Below are 27,590 nucleotides of genomic sequence, written 5' to 3'. Positions count from 1 at the left end.
GCGGATGTGCATGGTTGATTTAAGGTTGATGGCGTGCTGTGGCCCACAGCTTTGCCATCAACCGTCTCTTGGCTTGAGGCCAAGAGTTCGTCTTCTGAGGAAGTTCCCAACTTTCTCAGTTCTTTGGTGTCGGTCCGTGTTGTCCATTTGTCCAACTGTTGTGTCAATGGGTGCGTCCGTTTATCCGTTCGTTTTGGGTTTGTGTCCGTCCGTTTGTCCGCCTTCTTTGAAGCCTTATCCGAGTTTTTTATTTGTTTTTGTTGTTTGTTCATTCTGTTTCGTACGGTCACCTGCCCTTCCAGAAGGCTGCACATGTCGCCATGTGCGGTGACCAATGAGGATTTAGGGGAAATAAACGGTCCGCCATGGCAGCGCCCCATACCATGGTAAGGCCACCGTTACAACCTGAGGCGGCCTGGTGTCAGGAGGGCTCCGTTAAAAGACAGCCTAGTTTTATCCCCCGGCTGCCAAACCCACCCAATAGGCACGGGTCGCGTTACACCTTGGGTTGAGGGAGTTTTTTAACGAAGTTTACGTCTTCGACCTGTGTGGTTCGAGGGAGACCTACTCTCCTACCTTCCATATCTGGGAGGCGTTCCCCTATCCACCACCTGGGGACGCGCCCTATAGGGATAATAGGTTCCCCCAAGGGCCCAGACAGTGTACTCTGCCCAGCTTGTGAACAGGAAGATGAGAGCCGACATGTCAGACTTGAGAGAGCGAAGGAGTTGCTTCGCTTGGCCGAAAGTGATCAATTTCTGAACATTGTGTTTTCTGTCGAAACAAATTTTTCAAATTGAGCAATTCGTAAACTCCCAAAACGATAGGGTTTGTTTGCCCGAGGAGGTTGCGCCCGCCACTGGTAATGGTTTGGGCCCCTGTAACCACAGATGGGCGCTCTCCAATCGTTTTCATCGCACCTGGCGTCAAGGTAAATGCGAAATATTTTCGGGAAAGTATTCTCGTTCTCGAGGTTGCTTTGAAGCCGTTGAAATACAAACTTTTCGGTGGCAGACCATGGACGTTTCAACAGGACTCGGCAGCGTCTCACGAACCTCGAGTGAACCCAGAATGGCTAAAAAACCACGTTCTGAGCTTCATAATTCAGCGAACGCGAATCCGATGGATTATTCTCTTTGAAGCGTTTTGGAGAGCAAAGGTCCGAAGAAAGGATTCACCAGTCTCGAGGCACTGAAAAAAGCCATTGTCCGCGAGTGGGCCAAAATATCAGCAAGTCACATTCGGGCAGCTTGCGATTCGTTTCTGGACCGTCTCAAGGCCATAGTCAAGGGAAAAGGTGGTCATGTCGAGCAAAAGTAAATTGATTTTTAATTTTCACACATTATTTTCATACATTTTTTACTTTGAATTGAATAAAGTAATTTTCCAAACTAAATTTATGGCCTTTTTAATTTGTTACACTTCGAGTGCCGGACCCTGTACACTTCTGCGCGCACTTGACGCACAGCAGCTGCGTCTGTCGACCAATACATTCATTTACCATATATATGGATGCAAACATTTCTATAACAAATATTTCAGTATTGACTATATTAAAATCTTATAGAATTTTGTCATCGTTGACAAAAATTGGCACGGCTCGCTTTATGAATGGAAGTATCATACTTTCCTCATAAAAATATGAGCTCTATTTTATGAATGATTTTTTTTTTTGAACTGTAGATTACTTGAAACTGTTGTTGTCAACTCTGCATGGTGACAGTCGTGTAACTTGTGCGCTCCTATAAAAGTCTTGCTTTTACCACAGATATTATGAGATATAAAGAAGCTCCGTCAGTTTAAGCGGAAGTGGTACTGTTGTTGATTGCAGTTGTAAGGCGAAACGTTTGCAGAGAACGTTAACGTATAGAGAAGTCTCAATGACAGGTACGTATGGAATTTCTAGGGGTACTCGTCTCGCGAAGACTAATCACCACAGACACATTTTTCACCAAAAGTTAACAGTAAGGGGCTGAATTATGTAAATTTAGCAGCAGTCGATAAGAATTTGTTGGTGATTAGAAGCAATGAATGTTAGGTAACTTTTTAATATGACCTACATACATATATATATATATTTGAATTTTTTCCAAATCATCCAAAATTATATATGTACATAATTATGTCTGTCTAAGGGTAAGAAGGGTGCCTCTGTAAGACTTCAACCAAATCAAAATTCTCTATAGAAAACGCTTCATTACCAGGCACACAGGAAGTTGGCATATGCAAATATAAATTTGTGAATTTATATACATATGCGCATATATATATGTTGTGTGTATTGCTACACTTGCTACAGCAAAACATATTACGGATAATTCCTCAAGAAATCCAGCCCGCATTCATAGGCACAGCGCACATTAACCCTAGAACACACACCCGGGTACAAATGTATCCACTTCAACTTTGAAGTGTTGTAACTTTTGAACCGCTATACCTCTATAGCGCTAACTTCGGATCTAGGAAGATTATTTAGTTTTGAGTTCAAATTCAAAATTTGAACCAGATCGGACCATTGGTTCAGGAGCTACATCCTTCCAAACACATTATGTACGTAAACACACACCCGGGATACGTTTGTACCCCAATAGTAAAAATCCTCATAATAATAAAAAAAAAAAACATTTTTTATATTATTTTTTTATTTGAAAAATTAAAAACATTCATTTCACACATTATATTATTGACTTTTATTATAAAAATTATAAAAATGCATCTTATATCTAAGGAAAATCATGGCAAATAGAGCAATTTGTTGATGTGACCGAATGTTCAAGACACATTGGCTTCTTACATTTGGCGCACAGCTTTCTGGTTTTTCTACGGCGTTTTTCCTCTTGTGCGTAACATAAATAGCAAGATCCGGATACAGGTTTTGGCGTGCGCGCTGCGGCAGATGTTGATGCTGCTGTTGACACCATTGATTCCAGCGGTCGGTTGAAATATGCCTCAATAGCAATTTTAGTCGAAAAATTTCGCGTCACTTGACGATTTATGGCTCTGGCTTCAATAATGGGCATACACAATGCTTCAGCCAAGCTGCGCAGGATCTGCTTACGCTTGTTGTTTGTTCTCCAAGGCAACATAGGGTTATTCAAATCGTAGACAATGTAGGCTGCAAGAGCTGTAATGTCCAACATGTTGAAGAACATCGCTAGTGGCCATCGTTTTGTTTGTCTTTGTGTTGGATATTCCGCAAACATTTGGTCCATTCGATCAACACCACCTTTGGTACGATTATAATATTCAATTACTTCAGGTTTCCCACTGTCAGCTATTTCAGCATCATTATGCATGGTCGAAAGCAAAATTACTGCTTTATTTTTTTTTTGGGAACATAAGAGCACATTGTCACGTTATTTTTGAAGCCAAATGTCGTTGAACCAATTGTCCTGTTTTTGTTCTGCTTCATTTCTTGAGGAATATATGATTTGTTTTTGCGCAAAGTTCCAACGATCGTGAGTTTCCAGGTGCGAAGCAGTTCTGCAACTGGCAAGGTCGTAAAAAAATTGTCCATTGTAATGTTTCGGCCACTTCCTTGGTATTTGGCAGACAAATCCTTCACCACTCGTTCGCCTTGGTTCGTTTCCCTACCAGTTTCTGCTTGGCCAGTATATATTTGTCCATGCAGTGGATATGCATTTGTGGCATCGCAAATCCACCAAACCTTGACACCATATTTAGCAGGTTTTGACGGTATGTACTGCGTAAACCGTGTGCGTCCACGATAAGGAAATAATTGTTCATCAATCGTCAAGCATGAGCTGGGCTTGTAATGTGCAGCAAGATTATTGTTCATCATCGTCCACAACTCACTGATCGGTGCTGCTTTATCAGTTAGTAAGCGTGTTGCACGAGTGTTTTTATCGTCAAATCTTAGGAACCGCAATATCGAACAGAAACGGTTGACTCCCATTGTGGCGCGATATAAAGGATAGTTTTAGACGCTCCATAAATCTCGAACATGTTCTCCATTGCTATGGTTCGCACCAGTCATAATAAGTATGCTAAAAAATGCATACAGCTCTGTTATTGACACAGACGTCCATGACTTAGGAGTTGTGTTTGGATGCGCATTGTTGTAAGCATTATAAGTTTCTTTTGCTAACTTATTTGTGTGGCGCATAATTATATCAGCCATTTCAACGTTCATGAAACATTTGAATGTTTGCTCTATTGACAACATTTCAGTGCATCTAGCTGGTCCAGAACGTTCTCTTATACAATAATATTTTGTCTGAGTACCTGACGACTTACATTGGGTTCTTTCATCCACTCAGTACCATCACGTGCAACAAATTTTTCGCCACTAGCAGGTAATTCATTATTTTCTTCTACTTCTTCTTTTTCATCGTCTTCTTCATCATCCTCATAGTCCGCATAATCAGGTAATACTTCTGCGGCACTTTGCGAAACTTCAGCATCGTCATCAGCAATTTCAATGTCATTGAATTGAATTTCTTCTTCATCTTCTGAGTCAAAGTCATAGGGAGCGTCATCGTCACAAATTTCATCAAATAAAGATTGTATATATGATTCTCGCTGTTCCTCAGTTAGCCTGCATAATAAAAAAAATTAGTATATGTTTACATTGTTGCTTATTTTACATTTTTTACCTTCTATATGCTGCACTTGATAAATATTCGTTTCTTCTTGAAGTCACTTCGTATCCAGTTATTTATAGTTTCAGTTATATTTATTTTCACTTCTTACACTTTTGAGCACCAAAACAATAATGAAAATATCAACAGGCAGTATTTATAACAACACCTCGTGTGAAAACAACCCTTGCAGCTGCATAAAAAAAAAAATAAATAATTGGCGCGTACACTTCTGTTAGGTGTTTGGCCGAGCTCCTCCTCCTATTTATGGTGTGCGTCTTGATGTTGTTCCACAAATGGAGGGACCTACAGTTTCAAGCCGACTCCGAACGGCAGATATTTTTATGAGGAGCTTTTTCATGGCAGAAATACACTCGGAGGTTTGCCATTGCCTGCCGAGGGGCGACCGCTATTAGAAAAATGTTTTTATTAATTTTGCCTTCACCGAGATTCGAACTAACGACCTCTCGGTGAATTCCGAATGGTAATCACGCACCAACCCATTCGGCTACGGCGGCCGCCAGCTGCATATAAAATACAAAAACCAGTTATACCAGTGTATTTGCTACCTACGTACCCATACCTTGCGCGACCTTTTTGCACATATCTTTTGAACCAGGTAGAATATTTCAATGAAATAAAAACCAAAATGTGTACTCGTTGTTACTCTACAAGTATATTATTATAAATTGTATTATTTTGTTTTGCATTTATCAGGACAACAACAAAAACAAAAATCCACTGTTGCATGTCCTGACTTTATTTGCCCATATCGCTGGAACCAGTAGGAATATTCGAATGAAACAATAGACAAAATACTTGTTATATATTAAAATATACATTTCAAAAAAAAAATCATAGAAATCGGTTGAATAAGCATTAAAAAAACCGCAAAAAAAGGTCACGGGTACAAACGTATCCCGGGTGTGTGTTCACGTGGTATTTTCTGGGTGTGTGTTCTAGGGTTAATAGGCACAGCATTGTATATATGTACAGTATATCTCTGATTTCAGAGTAAATTTCTAACCTTGCAGATATATGCATATGTTTTGTGCACTTTTTATCAATTGAAGAACTACATATGTACGTAAAGTAATATACTAATTAACTATTTACCTATAAGATGTCCGACACAGAACTGTTTTATAAGCTAATTATGTTGTTTTCTGCAAGTTACTGTATGCTCATGCGCCCACTTGGCGCACAGCAGTTGCGGTTGTCGAGCATTTAGAAAGACATATTTACATACATATAATAATGCATACATATGTACGGAGTCGCGGCCACTCGACTTGATAAAAATTCAAGATTTACCAAATATTGGCAAATAATTCTATGCGAAATATTCCAATATTGACTATTTTCGAATGGTCGAGAAAATTGGCATATGGCGGCTCGTTTTATGAATGAAAGTACTTTGCTCATAGAAATATGAGCTCGAACTTATCAATGAATTTTTTGATGATGCGTTTTTGTTGAAACTGTTCAGCGCCGCCGCCACTATTTTAGATTGTTCAGCACCATGGGAAATAGAATGATGGCCGCTAAGCCTTGTAGTCGCTAGGCATAGAATTTTAGCTGCGAACGATGATTTAATTATTATTATTATTGAATCATGGCTTCGAACGACATATGTACGTATTTAGAGGAATTAAGTGAGTGCCCTGCGTGTGCGGTTGTATGTACATGCATATGTGTATATTAATAAGCATTGTTTTGCTGGAAGTTCAGAACACAAATATGTACGCACATAGGCTAGGCCATGATTCTAGTTGCCATAGTATAGCATATGTATAAAAAATTCACATATTCATATTTGCATATGCCATCTTCCTGTGTGCCTGGTAATGAAGAGTTTTCTATAAAGAATTTATTAATTATATACATACATGTAAAAATGAACAATAAGTAATTGTCAAATTTGTAGTTTATAGTATTTGTATTTAGGTAAAAATGAAGAATCAGTAATTATAAAATTTATAGTTTACAGTATTTGTATTTATGTCAAAATGAACGTCTTCGCTTTACGGCTGCTTCACAACTACTCCCTACTCGCTTGTTCACTCCTGTGACTTCTGCTCCTTGTCGCAGGGTTGCCATTTGTCACATACATATGGATGTGTCAAAACACATATATGTACGTACATAGGCTAGGGCATCAAGTGTGCATATACGCACTAGAGGTGGAGAAATATCGATAGTGGACGCCATCGATAGTGACGATAGTACTATCGATAGTGGATCGATGGTGGATCGATAGTCAAGAAAAAACAGTGCAACAGTTGTTTGATTTGATGCTAAAAAAAATCTAATATTTTGTTAGATTATTTTATTAATTTTTTGTTAATAACAAGATAATTTGCTTAGGAATCCTTTTTAAGTTTTCATACATATTTTCATGTACATATATACATATAAAGATTGTTTCATTTAAGAATATTACTTAATCCAAAGATTTTGATTTAAAAATAAAAGAACGTTTATGTTCTCTTCCTTAAGTCGCGTTCTTCTGTCAGAAACAATTTGTCCCGCTTTGCTAAACGCCCTTTCGGACTCGACAGATGTTGCGGGGATGCACAAATATCTTGAAATTAACTTAATCATACATGGAAAGTCCATCTGGTTAACCTGTAATAAAATTTAATGTTAAAAATTAGATGTTGTTTATCAATAATTAATTATTTAATTTCACCTTAATCCATAATAGGGGATCCATATCTTGAGGAGCTAGAGCTCTCTCCAAATACTGCCGCTTGACGATTATGGCATTAGAGCGCGCATTTCCACGTTTATCGTTGGCACGGTGATCTAAGAAATCAAGGAAGGAGTCCTGCGTCTTGGTGCTGAGGTCCAAATCGGCGTTGATGGGGATTTCCTCACTAGTGCAATTCACCAATTCATTTTCCAAAAGTTTTTCTGCTTCCTCAGCATTCACAATTTGCTGAAATCCATCTCTTTTAAACCTCGGATCTATTATTGTTGCTATTCTCGTCACAATTCGTTCCTCGTACGTAGACAGCCGTTTTGAAATGGACTCCAATAATATATTTTTCATTGTCTCTCCTTCCTGAGTTTGCAATTGTGGTGATAGACTTAGTATTTTTCGGTACAGGCCATATGTCAAAGGTATAATTAATGAAATTGTCACATACGTTCCGCCACAAATTCTTTCACTAATTTGATGGAAAAATTACAATATTTTTTCAATATCTTTTAGAATATTTATTTCTTCTGCCGTAAATGGAAGAGGTGCATGCTTAGTGGACAGTAGAACCGTTGCAATAGCTTCGTGCGTTGCCAGGATTCGTTGTATCATGTAATAGAAACTGTTCCACCTTGTAGGCATTTCTTGTAAAAGGGTGTAAGCAAATTTATCTTGAACCATTTTGAATTTTTCATTTACTATGGAACTTTTCTTAAAAAATTTCACTATCACCTTACATTTTGTAAATAAAGCCTTAAATGCTTCGTCTTTATCCAATTTGAGTCCATCTTGGACAACCAAATTTAAGGTATGAGCAAAGCATGGAAGATTCCGTATATTTAATAATTCGCACGCTTTTAGCATTGCACTGGCATTGTCTGTAACGATGCAAATAGTTTTTTCGTAAACATTCCAAAAGTTTAGTATTTCTCGCAAGGTGTTTGCAATATTTTGAGCCGAGTGATTAGTTGGGTCAATTAACTTGCGTGTGGCTAACGATGCTGTTTTCATGGTATACTCATGAAGAAAGTGGCATGTTACGGTTATAAAGTTTACATTTGCACTTGAGGTCCACAAGTCGCATGTGATGGCAATATTTGAAATACTCTCCAACATCGCGGACAATTTGGCCGAAGTTTCTCGAAACAAATTATGCATCAGCACATCTCTTAATTGCGTTCGACTTGGAAGCTTGTACCTTGGATCCAAGACTTGCGTGTACTTTATAAAGCCTTCATTTTCGATGACACTGTATGGCTGCACATCTTTGGCTATCATCTCGGTTAGGGCTCTGTCAATATCATTCTTTCGCTTACTGTTTGCATCGTAGAATACGGCTCTTTTCAAATTCGAATCCATAGAGCGCATACTGGACCTGCAACTGCTGCTTGTAGATGCTGTGTTGTCGTTATCAGCAAGTGTAGCTGTTGTGCTAGAATCCGGTGCGTGGTCTTTTAAATCTGGATGAAATCTTTTTAAATGGTCCCGCAAATTCGAAGTGTTTCCGCTTGTTTTATATTCTTTTGCGCAGTTTAGGCACTTTGCAAATTTTTTGTCGTCGGACCGCTTAAAATATTTCCAAACTTCAGATATTTTATTTTTGATCTTTTGTGTTTGTTTCTCGGACACAACATCCTTTTCGGAGTCTGAGGAGGTGCAGTCGCAAACCGGAGTAGAGCCGCGACGTTTACCTTGTATTTGACAAAAATTTGGTTAAAATGGCTTAAAAAATACGTCATGATAATTACCTTTCTGAATGAAGCGATCCATTTCTTTGAAATTTATCAACTTTTAAATTTAATCACTTTAAAATTCACAAAGAAAATTTATATTTATAGTATAAGTGCAAACGACGCCACAAATAAATGCGGCAAATTGTATTGCAGTGATGTGAAACCAAACTATCGATGAACTATCGGCACTATCGGTAATGCAGCGCCATCGATAGTATGACAGCTCGATAGTGCCAAACCATCGATAGTGACGATAGTGCCATCGATAGTTCTCCACCTCTAATACGCACATGCAAATATGTATGTAGAAGAAATATGCAGAAGAGAATTGTTTTAGCATTTGTTAGGCAGGAATTTGATCATTACGATATTCACTCCCTAATTATTGCATGATATATGATAAGGCGATGCTCGTGAGGTAGGTCATGTTGCTTCAGTGCATACATATGCGTGCAACACAATATTTATTAAAGATGCAATAGAACTTAGTTGTCCCATACAAATACGTTTCTTTAAAGTTTTCTTTTATTTATTTTAAATTTCAAAGTTTTATACTACATATAAAATGCATACATATGTATGTATATTATTCCCTGTAATAAATGTAAATTGAAAAAAATATCGTTTGGCAAAGGAACAAATGAATGCATATTCAAATGTACATAAATATGATAAGGCGATGCGTCGTGAGATAGGTCATTGTTGCTGCAGTACGTGTGCGCAAACATACATATGTAACACCATAAGAATTGAAGATGCAATTGAACTTTTGCACAAATATAACTAACATAATATATGTATATATATATTGTTGTCCCGGCAATTGGCGGCCTGCAATAAAAACAATATTTAAGTCCTTTCAAATGGTAGTGGTGGCTGAAATCCTTATTTAATACAATTATTACAAGTTTAAAAAACTTATATTTTGTTTGGCTGCGGCGCCCGTGCGCTCTTGAACAATCCAGAAATCAAATGGAATAAATTTGGCATTTGTACTTGCGAATGAGGGAATGACAAATAGAAGAGTGCGATGGGTTGCCATTGCATTTTTTCGCAACAAGCGTGAATGTAAAAAATTATGAATGAAAGTTGAATTTTATTATGATAAAACTTAATAAACTTTAAAACTTCATAGCAAAAATCTTCAAAGAAATTCTTATTCAAAACAGCGGAATTGTAATGAATCAATAATCGCAACATACCCCCTCTCGTAAATTTCCTACGATTTCTAGTATGACATTTACCAATTCAATTGTGACTAGTAACATCGAGTTCTGCTAATTTAATTACGGGTCGGGTGCACAGACCGTTTGCTAGTTTCACCACAGCGCTACGAGCATCTCCGTCCTTTCCACGGTGGAGATCTATAACTATTCCTTTCGGCCATGAGTTCCTTTTCGCATTGTTGTCAACGATGACCACGACGTCGTTTATTTCGATGGGTCGAATCGGCGGGTGGAACCACTTAGTCCGTTTGGTAAGGCACGGAAGATATTCTTGGATCCAACGCTTCCAGAACTGGTTAGCTAGCAGGTTTGAAATTCGAAAGCATCGACGGAGAGCTGGCCCACTGTCGTCATCACAATCTGATTCGCGAGTTCCGCTTGAGTTCCCTAACAAAAAGTGATTGGGCGTAAGTGCGTCGTCGTCTGCAGTCTCCAAGGGCACGTATGTCAGAGGTCTTGAATTAAGAATATTTTCAATGTCCTCTAGAGTAGCCCTTACAACTTCTTCACGTAGTATTGCTTCGTGCGTAATATCCATTAAAATTGATTTTGTTGACTGTATCATTCGCTCCCATGCCCCACCCATGTGAGGAGCCGAGGGCGAAATGAACGACCACTCGATTTGGGGATGTCTTCTCTCTAGGTCATCGACTGACACCCTTTCTATCTCGCTGATAAGTGCTCGGCTAGCACCCCAATTTGTGCTGTTTGATACAATGCGCTTCGGGACTCCCCTGCGGCACTCGAACAACTTCAACGTTAGCAGGAATGTCTCCGTCGACAACGACGCCGCGATCTCAATGTGAACGGCACGACTCGTCAGGCACGTAAATAATACGCCCCAACGTTTTTCATGCCGCCGCACAGTGGGAGAAATGGTCAATCTGGCGGCGCTTTAGCGAAATTTTTAAATTCAGAATTCTCCAAATTTTGTTTGTTTTATTGAAAATTTATTTCCTAACGGGGTCTTTTCCGGTTTCGTTTTTGTTTTGTTCCAAATATTCGCATATCTGTGAGCTTTCGAATTTAACACTTGTTTTAACAAGTGCAATAATTACTATTTACCTATTTTTAAGTGCAATTTTGTTGAACTGAAAAACTTAAATATAAAATTTTTAATAAGATTTTCGACTTAATTATTATAATTTGGTATGTGTTAAATAAAAAAAAAGTCATTGTGGTCTGTTAATATATGTTTTAGATCTTTGCACTGGAAAAAGAAATTGTCCTATATCAAAGTGTTTTTATATATGTAATCCAATGTTCCGTCGAAAATAAGTGTGGTGGATTCGATGGGATTCGATTCAATGTTTGTATAATTTGTTAAAATATGTTGTGGTCTACGTCTTGTCAAAAAATTGGCTGCAAGTATTTGCAAGTTACTGTTTTTTTTCCTTTTTTAGATACTATGGCAGAGTCTAAACGCAACTTTTTTTTAATATGGCACAGTACCAACAAAAAAATTTCTAATGGTTGAAAACGTCAGTGATCGCTCAAAGTATAGTGAAGAGCAAACTCGGAAAATTCAAAAACAATTAAGAAATTTCATAAGCAAACTTGTAGAAAAGTGGAAAGAATGTCATAGGGTTATGTCAGTGTTCGAGCGAAATAAGAAATGGTTGGATGAAAATATAATTTTTTCTAAGCCAACTGTTGATCACCATATACAAAAACCTTTTTCAGAGTGTACAATGAAAACTCAAAAAAAAAAATTGCATCAATTGTTAACAAAACACCTAACCAAGAGTTAATGGTAGCGGCAAGCGTAAGTCTTTACAAAGCTGGAAAAAGAAATGCTTCACAGGTTGTTTCAAAATTGTTTGCAGAAAGTTCGACTGCTTGGAAAATACTTAAGTCTGTAAACTCTGAACAAAAAACCCTAATTCCGTATACACCTGAGGAAGCTTTATCTCTTTATATAGATGGCAAATATTCAAAAAGGTCGTACAAAATAATGCAATATGGTGCCAAAGAACGAAACTGCAATATTTATCCAAGCTACGATATTTTACTTAAGGCTAAAACAGAGTGTTACCCCAGTGACATACACGTAACTGAACTTTCAGCGGAAGTTGCCCTGCAAAGTCTTGTAGACCATACTGTTGCACGTATAGTACAAGGATTTTCAAAATCTTTTGAAGGTGTTTTGACTGTAGGCAATATTAATGACAGCATAAAAGCAATATTTAAATGGAGCTGTGAGACCCAGTGGTCACTCCACTTACCGTCAACGTTTTAGTGCTTCTGATTGTGAAATAACTGATGAGTATTTATTTGCTGTATGTATTGTGCCTTTACAAATTAAAAAATGAGATGCTGTTCTATGGAAAAATAACAGGCCTTCTTCAACTCGGTTCTGCAGACCCATTAAACTAATTTTTGAAAAAGAGTCAGCGGAGTTAGTTAAGGTTGAGATAGATAATATTAAAAGCCAAATTGTAAGCATTGTTCCGACAAAGTTGAGTTTTTTCGAAGTAGTACATGAATTCCATTTAACAATGATTGATGCGAAAGTTTTTAACACTTTAGCGGGCTCATCATCGCTGGCCTGTGGAATTTGTGGAGCAACACGAAATTTGATGAATAATCTAAATAATGTTCAATTGAGACAACCACAGGAGCACTTGTATGAGTACGGATTATCAACACTTCATGCTTGGAGACGGTGCTTTTAGAGTATAATTCATATCGCCTATAGAATACCCATACAAAATTGGCAAATTCGTGAAGAAAATAAAGAAATCGCTCAGCAAACCAAAGAAAGATTCAACTTGAGCTAAAAGAAAAAATGGGTATATTGGTGGACATTCCCACGAAAGGATCAGGCAATACAAACACTGGAAATACTGCAAGTATATTTTTCCAGCATCTAATTTTAGCCTCTACAGTAACTGGCGTAAAAGTAGAACTTATAAAAAGGCTTGGTATAATTTTGCGTACTATGGCATGTGGGTATGCAGTTAATATAGAGGCTTTTCGCATATATGCTTGGAATACAGCAGAATTATTTGTTTCCGAATATCCTTGGTTTTATATGCCTCCATCTGTACATAAAATATTAATACACGGAGCAGATATTATTGAAAATTTTCGCTACCAATAGGAATGATGTCAGAAGAGGCACATAAGGCAAGAAATAAAGTTTTTCGCAGTTATAGACTGAACCATACGCGAAAAAACTCAAGGTTGAATACAATGGAAGACTTAATACACACTCTTTTAGTTTCTTCAGATCCTATTATTACATCTAAATCTAAAAGCACCTCCAACTACTCAAAAAATCACAATGAAATATATGATGAGGTCAAAAACCTTCTTTTACATATAAATGATCTACCTGATGGCAGTAATTCTGAGAGCTCCGACTCTGAATAGTTTTTTTTTTCTAAGAAAACATGAAAACATAGAAATAAATAGTTAACACATATTTTTAGAATAAAGTAATGTATTTTTTCATTGTATTTAAGAAACTATTTAGAAAGCGCCGCTAGATTGACCATTTCTCCCACTGTGCGCTGGCCGTTCTACAGGTAGACTTCCCATTTGCGGTGGTTGCGGCTTAGCTTTACGATTGCGACACATTTGGCATCTTTTGGCGCACTCTTTTACCATCCTCCGCAAAGCACCGACGCAGTATCGCTGGCGCATCTCATTAACAATAATCTCATTATGATGGTGGTGAAATTTTCTAGGGTAAAAATCAATTATCAAACGCGTTATTATATGATTTTTCGGCAGTATTATAGGTCGCTTCACATTGACTGCTGCTCCTTCTAAGAAGTCGATTCGACCTTTCACGCGAAGAATCCCAATCTCGTCCATATACGGCGACCATTTATATATAGAAGACTGCCGTTGAATATTTTTTCCGTGTTGTAGGCTTTTGACTTCTTCGCTAAACGTATTTTCTTGGCTTACGGCAATAAGAATTTGCTCAATATCGCGCAATTTAAAAAGGTTTAGCAGTGAACGTGGCGTAAACTTCAAGATCCGGCGCAGAAAACGCAAAATTTGTTGTGTGGAACGCAGTCTCTCCCATGTGCTAAACCTTCGTACGTCTGGAGAAATTACTGACAGGGTAGGGGACAATGGTATACTTGTACTTATGTGATGCAGCTCTGATGTAGTGCATACTAGCTCCCCTACAGGCCAACTAGATTCGGGCTGGACTAAGAACTTTGGCCCTCGAAACCAGTCCAAATTGCGAACGTCGGTTCATTTTGGGCCCTCATCAGCTACAATATATTTTCAGAAGATGGCAACCACCTCCACTCTTTTTACGCTGGAACCCTCAAGAATTTCCCCAACACGTAACGCAACAAATTGGTGGAACTTTCTTGCATCTGAACGCATCCAGCATATCACGTTTTTCGAATCTGTCCAAAAAATTCTACGGCTTACCTGAACAGAAAGTTGCTTGCCTATAAAAATTGCCAACCGCAGACCCAGAACTGCTGGCATTAACTCCAACCTCGGTATTGAAATGGACTTCAATGATGTGACCCTTGTCTTCGAAGCCAGCAATGAACAGTTCACCGCGTTACCAACTTCAGCACGCAAATACGCCACAGCAGCATAAGCGTTGCTACTTGCATCCACGAAAATGTGCAACTGGTTACTCTGGCTAAAGCTGGAAAGTAAGTAGCACCGAGGAATTTTGACGTTGTTTATCGAATAAATTCTTTTCAACCAGTTCCACCAGTTACTGCGATCCTCCTCTCTGATAGGCTCGTCGCAAATAACACCTGAGCGCTAATGTCCTGTGGGATGATTTTTGTTTGTATGATGACATACCCGAGCAGTCCAAGGGGATCGAATATTTTCATGATTGTACGCAAAACTTGTCGCTTCGACGGAAGTGTGTGCTCATCAAAAACTTCGTTAGGAAACTTCTCCACACAGGTAAGCTCATCCGACGCTGGTAGTCACCACCTTACAAGCACCTTTTCGATAGTAGCTTCAGGCTCCTCAAAACATCTGCATAGTGGCGTGCGGTTAGCAGAGAGTGCAGTCAAAGTTTTCTTGGAATTGGATACCCAGTTTCGCATCTCGAAACTTCCTTCGTTATGGATCCAGCGAACAACAGTAGCCAAACGCGATAACTCTTCCTCATTGTCTGCACTCTGTACCCAATCATCGACGAAAGTGTTATTTATAATGGTTTGTACAGCTTCGGGATAATTTTCGGAAAAACGTTGGGCATTTCGGGTTTTTACGTAGTTCGCTAGCGAAGGAGAACACGAAGCGCCGAAAGTCAACACACACATGGCATAGACATCTGGCTGTGGATTAGACTCACCGTCGCGCCATAAAAACTTTTGCGCCACTTGGTTCTCTTTGGCTACCTTAATTTGGTGAAACATCTCGCGTAAATCTCCGCATATTACAAAAGGCCTTTCACGGAAACGAAGAGGAATGGCCATCATCGAGTTTAGCTGATCAGGTCCTTTTAACAGCATGCTGTTAGGTGCAGTATTTCCAGCTTTGGCTGCAGCGTCCCATACCAATCTAGTTTTGTTCTTGTTAACGTTGAGCACCGTGAATATGGGAAGGTACCACGATCTGCCACCTATTGATGTTTCGAGGGACTCCAATTTGCGTATGTAAACCTTTTTCTTGTAATCGTCAATTTTGCTGGCGATAAAGCGGTGGAGTTGAGGATCCCGCTTCATTTTGCCTCCAGACACATTAGTCGACGGCGCGCCATAGGAAGTGAATCGGGTAAATCGACGACGTCTTGTTTCCATAGCAATCTTGTTTCTCATCTCTTCTCCGTTGGCAGAAACTTGGTGAATTTTTCCATCAATTGTAAAGCACGTTCATCATCCTTTGAGCGAAGCGGTTTAGCTGACGCATAGACACCGATAGCGTTGATAGCAAAATACGTCTTCATCTGTTCGTCCATTCGGTCCCTGACCGTAGGATCCCAGCTGCAGAGGTGGAGCAAGCGGGGCATCACTGGGCATCTATCAGCAACCAGGTTAGAGGTGTTACTCTCCTTAACTTCAATTGGCACACAGACTTTCGCGTTGTCGACTCCAATAAGAATCCGAGCCCTAGCACCGTTATATGGTAGTATAGGTAAACTTTTGAGATGGGCATGCTTCTCCATCGTATCGCGGTCCAATGTTTGAACAGGCAGGCCTAAACGAGCAATAATGCGTACACCTCTATACAAGTAGTCTGGAGAGCCCAGCTGGGTCGATGCGATCTCAAAATTTACAAACTTGGAGTTATTTTCGCTTTGAGTAATTTCGTTAGTCCATCGCAGACACAACGCCTCGGCCGGCCCTTCCAAGTCAAGGTCATCTGCAAGCTCGCTCTCAATTAAAGTACAAGACGCGCCTTCGTCGATGAGTGCATAGGTGTCAACAGATTTGGATGCGTTAAGAATAGTAAGGGTGACGTACCGGAATAGCGAGTTCTGTTACTCTTTTGGTGAGCCTGAACGACGTTCGTGGTATAGCGCTGTTTGCTCATGACCGACGTTGCTCTTAACGGGAACAGGTGTATGCAGAAGAGCGTTGTGCGCCATCTGGCAGCCGTCAACCCCACACCTATTCTTCAGATTGCATCGGCGACGATAGTGAAAATTGAAACAGTGTAAGCAAAGTTTTTTCTCTCGTACAAACAGCCATCAATCACTTCGCGAGAGCGCAGTAAATTCTGCATAGTCTGACAGCTTATAGATGGCACCACACTTTGGGCATATAGTCACCTTCGCGTTAACTTCTACATTTTTTCCGATAACTTTATGAACTAAAATTCTCGCCTTGTGGAAATTGCGGCCTTTCTTTACTTCAATATTTTCAAAGGCAGCTGTGGTTGTGGGTGGCTCACATCTTGTTACTTGACTCGCGCATGTAGCAAGTCCAAAAAGCCAGCCGTCAAACACGGCAATGTTGACACGACTGAGCGATATACGATAGGTGCCCCAATTGAGCCTTTGATAGCTTGGCAATTTAGCAACCAAGTCATTAAGCAACAAAGGATCGTTTAAAAAATCGGCCCGGCCAACCGCCTGGATTGTAGCGCGATAGTTTTGCACTGCAAGGGAAAATGCTACGAGCGTTTCCAATTTATCCGACCTTACTGTTGGCTCTTGTCTCAATTTCATTTGCATTGTTTGATGAATAATGTCAGGCCTACCATTAAGCATTCTCAATGTGTTGATTGCCAGACCGACTGTTGCTGGCATCATTAACCTACCACGCACCGCTTCGAGAGCTGGTCCCTTTAAACACTTTTGTAGTCTGATCAAGTTTTCTTAATCAGTGAAGCCACATCGCTCGGTAGACTGCTCGTAATTCGTGATGAATAGGGGCCAGTCCTCAGGCCTGCCGAAAAAGTTGGTAAATCCTTGGTTATCACTTGCCTGCTGGAAATCTGCGTTGGTGTTAAATTGACATCGGATGTGCTATATTGGCTGAAAACATTATAAGAGGGGTCGCGCGATTGGTTATATGATTTCATAATGTTCGGCTGCATGAAAACAGAAGTATTCGGTGGCGACGCCACGCGGCTATGCATATTCGTCTGTGAACAAAATGGCCGAAATGTATTGCCGAACGTTGGATAGGTGAGCGCGCTACAAGGCATGGCAGGCCGAAGTGAGGTTAGGTATGGCACCATTAGCAATGCCGGGCACACACGTGCTTGTAAATGCATTGACTGTCACCATGTGGTGCGGTTGAGTTCCATGAACTGATGTTATCATGGCTGCGTTGTTCACGCCCGGTACTGTAAATGTCGAAGGGTGAGTAGTGGGCGTTGATGCGTGACAATACGGTGCACTACCAGCTGTAAATGTCGATCCAATTCCAGTTGCTGTGTCGTTGCTAGGTCTGTCAGCCTCTATAATGGTCGCCGCCGGTGGTATTACACTGCCTTCCATAAGTACGCTAATATGTTCGGAGTCTTCCATATTCGATCTTCGATGGCCAAGGGAACTTCAGAATCTAAAGAAGAAAAATATTTATGTTTCCGAAAACAAAATATTTCAGAATGTTGTCCCGGCAATTGGCGGCCCGCAATAAAAACAATATTTAAGTCCTTTCAAATGGTAGTGATGGCTGAAATCTTTATTTAATACAATTATTACAAGTTTAAATGTCAAATGTACAAATAATATAAAAAACTTACACTTTGTTTGGCTGCGGTGCCTGTGCGCTCTTGAACAATCCAGAAATCAAATGGAATAAATTTGACATTTGTACTTGCGAATGAGAGAATGACAAATATAAGAGTGCGATGGGTTGCCATTGCAACTTTTAGCAACAAGCGTGATTGTAAAAAATTATAATGTATAATTATAATTGTTGAAAGTTGAATTTTATTATACTAAAACTTAATAAACTTTAAAACTTCATAGCAAAAATCTTCCAAGAAATTCTTACTCAAAACCGCGGAATTGTAATGAATCAATAATCGCAACATATATATTGATATACATATATATAGTACACATCAATATACCAAAACACTTACATGCTCTTTGAATTCTTGTCTAGAATTAATTTCGAGTCGAAAAATTAGTAAAAATTTTCATCAAATTTGTATGAAGTTTTAAATTTACTAAAATGCACATAATAAAATGTGAGGTCGTTTTATAATGTATTTTGTTTCAATTCTTCTTTTTAAATTAAATCAACAAACATTAAAGTTACTTCGATTTGAAATGTTGGCGCACGATTTCAAATCTTTATTTGTTTGAAAATATAAATTGAATAAATTTTCGTTTATCAAGGGAACATAGAAATGCAAAAGCAAATCCCTTGCAAAATGCCGTCGGCATTCGTCAATTTGATTTCATACAGAAACCAAAAACTGAGCAGAGCCAATGTACTTCTACATAATTCCCTGTAATCAGCTCTGTTAAGATGTTCCCCGCTGTCGAGTTGAGTGAGGTGAAAAAGTCTTCGATGTTTCACTTCATTTTTGACAATTCACACTATCGCTCGTGAGACTTCTCTATACTTAAGCGTTCTCTGGCTGCGGTTAATAATGCACAGTGGACGACGGTCAATAATAAACGGAACGAAAAACATGTAAAAATTGCTGCGCCAGTCGCTGCTGCACCTAACACTTCGCGCTCTGTTCATTCGCCTACTGTTTCGGTTGATAATGCACAGTGAACCACTGTCAATAAGAAACGGACCAAAAACCAAGTACTAGTAATAGGAACAAATACTTGTAATGATTTGGATGTCGCGGTCAAATACAAATGGTTACACCTGGCTTCTTTCTCTTCCTCGGTATCTAAACATGCTATTAAAGATTACGTCTCAAAGCGTACAGGCTTGAGTACAAATTTACTTTCCTGTTTCAAACTGATTAAAAAGGATGTTTCATTAACCAGCATTAAAAGGGTCAACTTTAAGTTGGGAGTTCCGGAGCCTTCGTATGAAAAGTTGTTAAGCTCAGGAATCAGGCCAACAAATGCAACAGTGAAGCAGTTTCGGTTTTTTCAAAAGAATTCGAGCAGCCGACACCGGCATAACAACATCTTCAAATCTTCCTAGTGGTGGTCTTGAGGTCTATTTTCAGAACTTATCCGGTATGCGTACAAAGGCTGAGTATGTACATTCCCTTAGTTAGATTACGACATATTCGTTCTTGTTGAGACTTGGCTAAATACAAGTTTCTACGACAGTGAATTCTTCAACCCGAACTTATTTAACGTTTTTCGCAAAGACAGGGATGCTGCAAAAAAAGGGTGCTTGCGCGGGGGTGGCGTTCTTATTGCTATAAAGTGTCACTTAAACGCATTTTTGTGCCCCCCTCATGAACGGTGACTCTCTGTTGGATCAGATCTGCGTCTGCATAAGTTGTCCCAATTCACAAGGCTCTTTATATTTACTTGCCTCGTATTTGTATAAAGCGCATGTTGACAGCATTGTATATCTAGTCTTAAATAATCTAAATGACAATAATTTATGTGTATTAGGGGATTTCAACTTAAGTAAGATAAAGTGGTGTACTAGAGTCTCTAACTCTATTCTCACACCAATTAATGTTACTGCAAATCATGAATTACATTTTATTGATAATATTCTTAGTCTTAATTTATTTCAAATCAAAAATTTTGTTAATTCTCTGAATAGAATCTTAGACCTCATATTTGTAAGTGATAACATAAACTACAACATCAATGAATGTTTGAACCCCATAACTCCTAAAGATAAGCATCATTTACCCTTAGTTGTCAAACTCGACTTTTACTGTTTTGCTACTATTCTGTCTGATGCCAGGTTATCATTCAATTTCAATGACTTATTACTTGACATTAATTGGGATAATTTATTTGCTGAACTTGACATATCTAGTAGTTTTTCTGCCTCTTCGTCCATCTTGTCTAAGTTCTGCTTAGATAACATTCCCCTCAGGAAGAAAAAGCCTTATAAATCACCCTGGAATTCTAAGACTTTGAAAAAGCTTAAAAATCTTAAAAATAATTATTTCAAGAAGTTTAAATCTACGAAGAATCATTTGTATTTCGTTAAATATAAGCGAACGTTAATGGATTTCAACGATTTAAATAAATCTCTCTATAATAGCTATATTAACAACATGGAGTTAAACATTATTAGTTAATCCCAAAATCTTCTGGAAATACATAAAATCTAGAAGGAGTAGCGCCAGTGTTCCCACTACCCGCTAGCTCTGGTGTTCCGCAAGGAATTATCTTGGGACCGCTTTTATTTGTGTTATTTATTAATGACATCAAAAGTTGTTTCTCATATGCTAAATATTTACTTTATGCTGATAACCATAAGATCTTCTCAGCGATGAAGACTAATGAGGATGCCACTAAACTTCAGAATTCACGATTTTCGCTGAACTTATCTAAGTGCTTTCAAATATCTTATTCGGAAACATCTAACATTTTGTGCACTAAGTACAGTATCTCGACATGTGTCCTGCAGTGTGATAGCGAGTTTAAGGACCTTGGCGTTATCTTTGACAACAAATTCTTTTTTAATAACCATATAAATTATATTACTTCAAAATCTTTTTCGATGTTGGGCTTCGTCAGACGGAACGCCTCTAAGTTCTCTGATCCTTATACCATTAAGTTACTCTATATATCTTTTGTTAGATCTCATTTAGAATATGCTGTGTTTATTTGGAGACCATGTAGTCAGCAGGCTATCAATAGAATCGAACGTGTGCAAAAAATATTTCTCAAATATGCCCTTCGATTTCTATATTTTATTGATCCCATGCCGTCATATTCTGCTTGTCTCATGCTTTTAAGTCTCAAGTCCTTAGAAATTTGTAGATCTATACTGTGTCTGCTTTTACTCATAATATTACTACTGGAGTAATTGATTGTCCCTACTTGTTGGAAAGGATTCGATTTAATGTTCCCCAATGATCTCTTAAGAATTTCTACCCATTTAAGGGGGAAGCTTTAAAACTAAGTATGCCTGTAATGCTCCCATTAGTCGTGTTTTACGGGAATTTAATTCCATTCTTAATGATGTTGTTCTCGATTTTTCGCTTTCAAGATTAGCATTTTTAAATCTCCTGAACTCTATATTATATTATAGTTGTTTTTAATGACATGTATGTCCGTAGTTTAGTCTAAGCAACTTTTATATCATAGTCTGTAGGGATAGTAATTCATAGACTTAATAAATAAATAAATATTGAAAATATTGATATTGAAAATTAGGGCCTTACTGTGGTTCTGATGTTGTTATTTATGGTGTAACTTATTGCTTCTTTCATTTCTTATTTTGTAATAGTAATGCTGGTTCTGTAATTCTTCTTCTTATTTTGTAGAGATGATGTTGTTACCTTTTTGCTGGAATAATGTTGATTCTGTAGTTGGTATTAAATGTTGTCTTCTGTGATGACAACTTTTGTGGTGGTTGCTGCTGGAGTTATCTTTGATGATTTTCGTTTTAAAAGAATTTTCACTTGTAATTTTATGCTTATTTTTATTTGAGGGCACTGTTGTTCTTATTATTAACGTGAATGAAATTTAAGTTTTAATGGGGAGGAAATTAATTTTCCTCGTATGAGAAAATGATATTGATTTTCCTTATTCCGCGATGAATCGTTGAAATGTAAACGATTTTTTTTTAAATACTTGTTACGCGGATCCTACCGACTGCGCCAGTAAGGGATCTTATTTTAATTTGTTCTATAAAAATATTTATAAGTTTATTATTAATGATTTATAAAAGAAGACTGAAGACTTCTAGTGAATTGTTTACTACTTCTGCAAAATTATTGGTAACAACGGAAACGTAAAAAAATTGTTTGTTTTGCATTTATCAGGACAACAACATAAACAAAAATCCACTGTTGCATGTCCTGACTTTATTTGCCCATATCGCTGGAACCAGTAGGAATATTCGAATGAAACAAAAGACAAAATACTTGTTATATATTAAAATATACATTTCAAAAAAAAAAATCATAGAAATCGGTTGAATAAGCATTAAAAAACCGCAAAATAAGGCCCCGGGTACAAACGTATCCCGGGTGTGTGTTTACGAGGTATTTTCTGGGTGTGTGTTCTAGGGTTAATAGGCACAGCATTGTATATATGTGCAGTAACCTTGAAATCTCTGATTTCAGAGTAAATTTCTAACCTTGCAGATATATGCATATGTTTTAAGCACTTTTTATCAATTGAAGAACTACATATGTACGTAAAGTAATATACTAATTAACTATTTACCTATAAGAGAACACAAGATAATTGTTTGGAAATATACTTCTAATATTGAAATGTCCGACACAGAACTTTTTTATAAGCTACTTATGTTGTTTTCTGCAAGTTACTGTATGCTCATGCGCGCACTTGGCGCACAGCAGTTGCGGTTATCGAGCATTTAGAAAGACATATTTACATACATATAATGATGCATACATATGTACGGAGTCGCGGCCACTCGACTTGATAAAAATTCAAGATTTACCAAATATTGGCAAATAATTCTATGCGAAATATTCCAATATTGACTATTTTCGAATGGTCGAGAAAATTGGCATATGGCGGCTCGTTTTATGAATGAAAGTACTTTGCTCGTAGAAATATGAGCTCGAACTTATCAATGAATTTTTTGATGATGCGTTTTTGTTGTTCAGCACCATGGGAACTAGAATGATGGCCGTTAAGCCTTGTAGTCGCTAGGCATAGAATTTTAGCTGCGAACGATGATTTAATTATTATTATTATTGAATCATGGCTTCGAACGACATATGTACGTATTTAGAGGAATTAAGTGAGTGCCCTGCGTGTGCGGTTGTATGTACATGCATATGTGTATATTAATAAGCATTGTTTTGCTGGAAGTTCAGAACACAAATATGTACGCAGATAGGCTAGGCCATGATTCTAGTTGCCATAGTATAGCATATGTATAAAAAATTCACATATTCATATTTGCATATGCCATCTTCCTGTGTGCCTGGTAATGAAGAGTTTTCTATAAAGAATTTATTAATTATATACATACATGTAAAAATGAACAATAAGTAATTGTCAAATTTGTAGTTTATAGTATTTGTATTTAGGTAAAAATGAAGAATCAGTAATTATAAAATTTATAGTTTACAGTATTTGTATTTATGTCAAAATGAACGTCTTCGCTTTACGGCTGCTTCACAACTACTGCCTACTCGCTTGTTCACTCCTGTGACTTCTGCTCCTTGTCGCAGGGTTGCCATTTGTCACATTCGGTCATCCTGTTCGTCATCTGTCCCAGATGACCCGTCGTTCTCAGCTGCATAATGCGCCCAAAGCTTCATATTGTCGACGCTGGTAGAAGTAAGGTGCGGCCCAGCGAAATCGGCTGCTTTTTCAACCTCGTACCGCCCATTACCTTTATCTTTGACCACGCTATAAGGCCCGATGAACTTGTTCCCCAACTTTTTATCTGAAAACTGTGTTACTTTTATCGCCACCAAATCCGCCTTTTGATATCCCTGACTACTTTTACGCCTCCTGTCGAAATTTCGTTTATACACTTCTTGGACGGCTTGGATATTGATTCGAGCCTCCTCTCTTAGTTTGCTGCGATCCCCTTGGAATGCGACCAACATTTCATCTTGGAGCAACTTAATTATATCGGCAGACATTTCGTTTCTCATTTTTACACCAAACATAATTTCGTAAGGTGTAAATTTTGTTGTTGTATGAACATGTGCGTTAATCGCTTTTTGCACCATCGCTGTATAGTTATACCATTTGGCTGAATTATTAGCTGACAATTTTGCCAACCTATTGACGCGTTCAATTTGTCCGTTGCCTCTCGGGACACCCGTTGTTATTGCAATATGCTCGATTTTATTTACCTTGCAGAAATCTTTAAATAAATTTGATAAAAAAGCTGATCCTCTGTCGCTTACAATTCGTTGCGGATTCCCAAATATTGTAGTCCATGTTTTTAAATGCTTTACTGCTTCCTCTGCGTCCGTTGACTTGGTCGGAAATATCCAAACAAATTTCGAAAATCCATCAACAATCGCAAAAAAATACTTAAAATTCTTCGCCGTAGGATCTAAAATTCCCAAATGGTCTATATGGATAGTAGATAGTGGAGAGTCACCCTTGTCAATACAATGCAGGAAGTCCTCTTGCTTTCACTTTTTTTCGAGATGCGGTATAAAATAATCTTGTTGAATTACGTGAATCGTTTTTTGTGTGCTGAAATGGCCGAAGTTATGGACATTTCTTATAATTTCCTTTTCCATACTTCGTGGTGCAACGAGCAGTTCTAGGCCCTTTAATTGTTTAAATAAAACTCCGTTTTTCAAAACATAGTCAGCGTAAGGTTTCTGTTCGAGAACTACAGTTACTGCCTTCAGATGTTCATCATTTTGCTGCGCTTTACGAATTTTTGCTTTTATGTGTGACTCGATTACCATAACCGGATAGCGGCTTACGGTATCTACGTGTTTCATTCTATCTGCTGAACGATGCTCAATATTAAAATCAAAATCTTGTAAGTACATGAGCCACTGAACTACTTCACGTGGCACATCTTTTTTGGCAGCTGTCTGCTTAAACGCTGCGCAATCTGTTATTACGTCGAACCGTATACCCATCAAATAATGACGAAGACGTTTCGTCGCTAGATATGCTGCCTTCACTTCCAGAAAGTAGCTGTGAAGTTTTCCTTCTTGTGGTGACGTCTTTCGGCTCCAGTAAAACACCGGATGCCACTTGCTCTCATGCTGCTGCACCAATGTTGCCCCAAAGCCATGCTTTGATGCATCGACATGAAGTTGAGTTTTTCCGTTTTGTTTGAAAATCTTTAAAACGGGGTCTTGAGTAAGTGCTGCCTTCAACTTCTGTACTGCTTGCTGTTCTGTGACACCCATTACAAATGCTGCATCTTTTTTCAATAACTGCGTTAGTGGCCTAGCTTTAGTTGCATAATTTTGGATAAACTTTCTAAAATATCCAGTTAATCCTAAAAACGCTTGAACTCCTCTAATATTTTTCGGCATAGGAAAATTTTTAACAGCTTTTATTTTATCTTTACCTGGCCATATGTTGCCATTCTGAATTTCGTGCCCCAAGAAGCTAATTTTATCTCTTAAGTACTTACACTTAGCCCATTTAATTTGCAAGCCGTAAGGTTCTGCTGTTTGCAACACTTTTCGCACATTTGTAAGGCATTCATCGCTTGTTTGACCAAAAACTACTATGTCGTCTACATACATTTCCATTATTCCCTCGTTTATAAGCTGCTGAAAAATATACATAACGTACCGAACGAACACCGCCGGTGAGTTGCAGAAACCAAATGGTGCCCTAGTAAATTCATATAAACCCTCTTTCGTAACGAATGCCGTGAACTTTTGGCTACTTTCTTCGATAGGGACGTGGAAAAAACCATTTTTCAGGTCCATCACTGAAAAAAATCTAGCTCACTGCATTTTCTCTAAAGCCTCGTCAATAATCGGTACAGGGAATCGGTATTTTAAAACATTGGCATTCAGTTTCCTATAGTCTATGCAAACACGATAACTGCCATCTTTCTTTTTTGCTAGGACGACTTTGCTAGCTATATTTGCAGTGGATTCACGCACTATACCCTTTTCTAACCATTCCTCAATTTGCTTTTTAACAACGCCACGCTCTGCTCCAGACATTCGAGTTGGACTCTCATTAAAGTTTAGTAGATTTCCCTTTGTTACAATTCTTAATTGAATAGGGTGTACAGCAGGGTTAGCAACCGGTTTATAATTATTGATTAATTTCATTACAACTTCTCTGTACTGTGGTGCAACGTCAATTTCGTGCCCCGATTCTACAACATTGTATACACACTGAAATGTCCCATCGTGTTTCTGATCAATTTTTTCAGAAAAAAAATACCCATCGGAATTAAATTCCAATTGGAACTGCTGAATGAAATCGTAGCCCACAATCACCTCGCAACTTATTTTGCTGTCAGCTAAAACAAGGAATGTATGATCGGATTTTATCTTATCCACCAAAACTTCTGCTTTGAGTGCACCTTTAACCGCAGTTGTTACATTTCCCCAAACCATACAATTTCGCCGAACTTTTACTCAATTCCAAATTGCTAAAATGTTTCTCATACACAGTTTGCTGAATCAGCGATACATCTGCGTCAGTATCAATCAGACATGAAAAATATTTGTTGTTGATCTGCATTCTCTTGTTTCTCTTGTCATTCGTTATTATGCTTACTGTCCTCTTCCCGTTCGATTTGTCACAATTTTTTGCAATGTGCCCACTACCATTGCACTTGAAACATTTTGTCTCTGCTTCGCATTGTGACCGTACGTGTGAAGTTGACCCGCAGTTGAAACAATGTTGTTTCGAAACTCCACGCAGTTCGCTGCCGCCGTCTCTGCCCTTCTGCGCTGGCTTCGCGTAGTTTTGCTTTTGCTCTACCAGGTTGTTGATTTGATTGCCGCTCATCTGCTGTATAACTTCGAAACGATCTCGCAGCTCTTTAAAAGTTTTGGCGCTATATAAAGGGTATTTCAAGTCGTCACGTACCTTTAGACCATCCACGATATATCGAATGACTGATTCATCTTCCACCGTTCCTAGCGCTGCTAGCTTCCTCATTTGAAGTACGTACTCGTGAAAATTCTCTTCATTTCTCTTTTTCCGTTGTATCAACTTCTGATGAACGTCGGCACTGCTAAGTATCACGTCAAACTCTTCGACTAGTGCTTCACATAAAGCTTCATAGTTTGAGACGCTGACCGTTTCGAGGAACAATTTGGCTGTTCCTCTCATCTTATTTCTTGCATTCACATACTTCTGTTTTTCCGTTAAATCGTACGCAGACGCATTTTCGTTGAAATTCTCCAGCCACGT

At 38.4% G+C, this 27,590-nt stretch overlaps 1 protein-coding gene across 1 annotated transcript; it reads right to left on the bottom strand.

The window, feature by feature from the left end:
• Positions 1 to 23,953: 23,953 nt before the first annotated feature.
• Positions 23,954 to 25,957, bottom strand: LOC128870341 (uncharacterized). The gene is made up of 3 exons (XM_054112953.1): positions 25,837 to 25,957; positions 24,979 to 25,650; positions 23,954 to 24,588 (listed from the first exon to the last, which is right to left on the bottom strand). Exons 1-3 carry the CDS (start codon positions 25,955 to 25,957, stop codon positions 23,954 to 23,956), a joined length of 1,428 nt encoding a protein of 475 aa, XP_053968928.1.
• Positions 25,958 to 27,590: the final 1,633 nt, after the last annotated feature.

Source organism: Anastrepha ludens, chromosome X (genome assembly GCF_028408465.1).
Source record: "Anastrepha ludens isolate Willacy chromosome X, idAnaLude1.1, whole genome shotgun sequence".
Taxonomy (NCBI): Eukaryota; Metazoa; Arthropoda; class Insecta; order Diptera; family Tephritidae; genus Anastrepha; species Anastrepha ludens.
The sequence above is the reverse complement of the archived record's forward strand: the minus strand, read 5'-3'. Positions and strand labels throughout refer to the sequence as shown.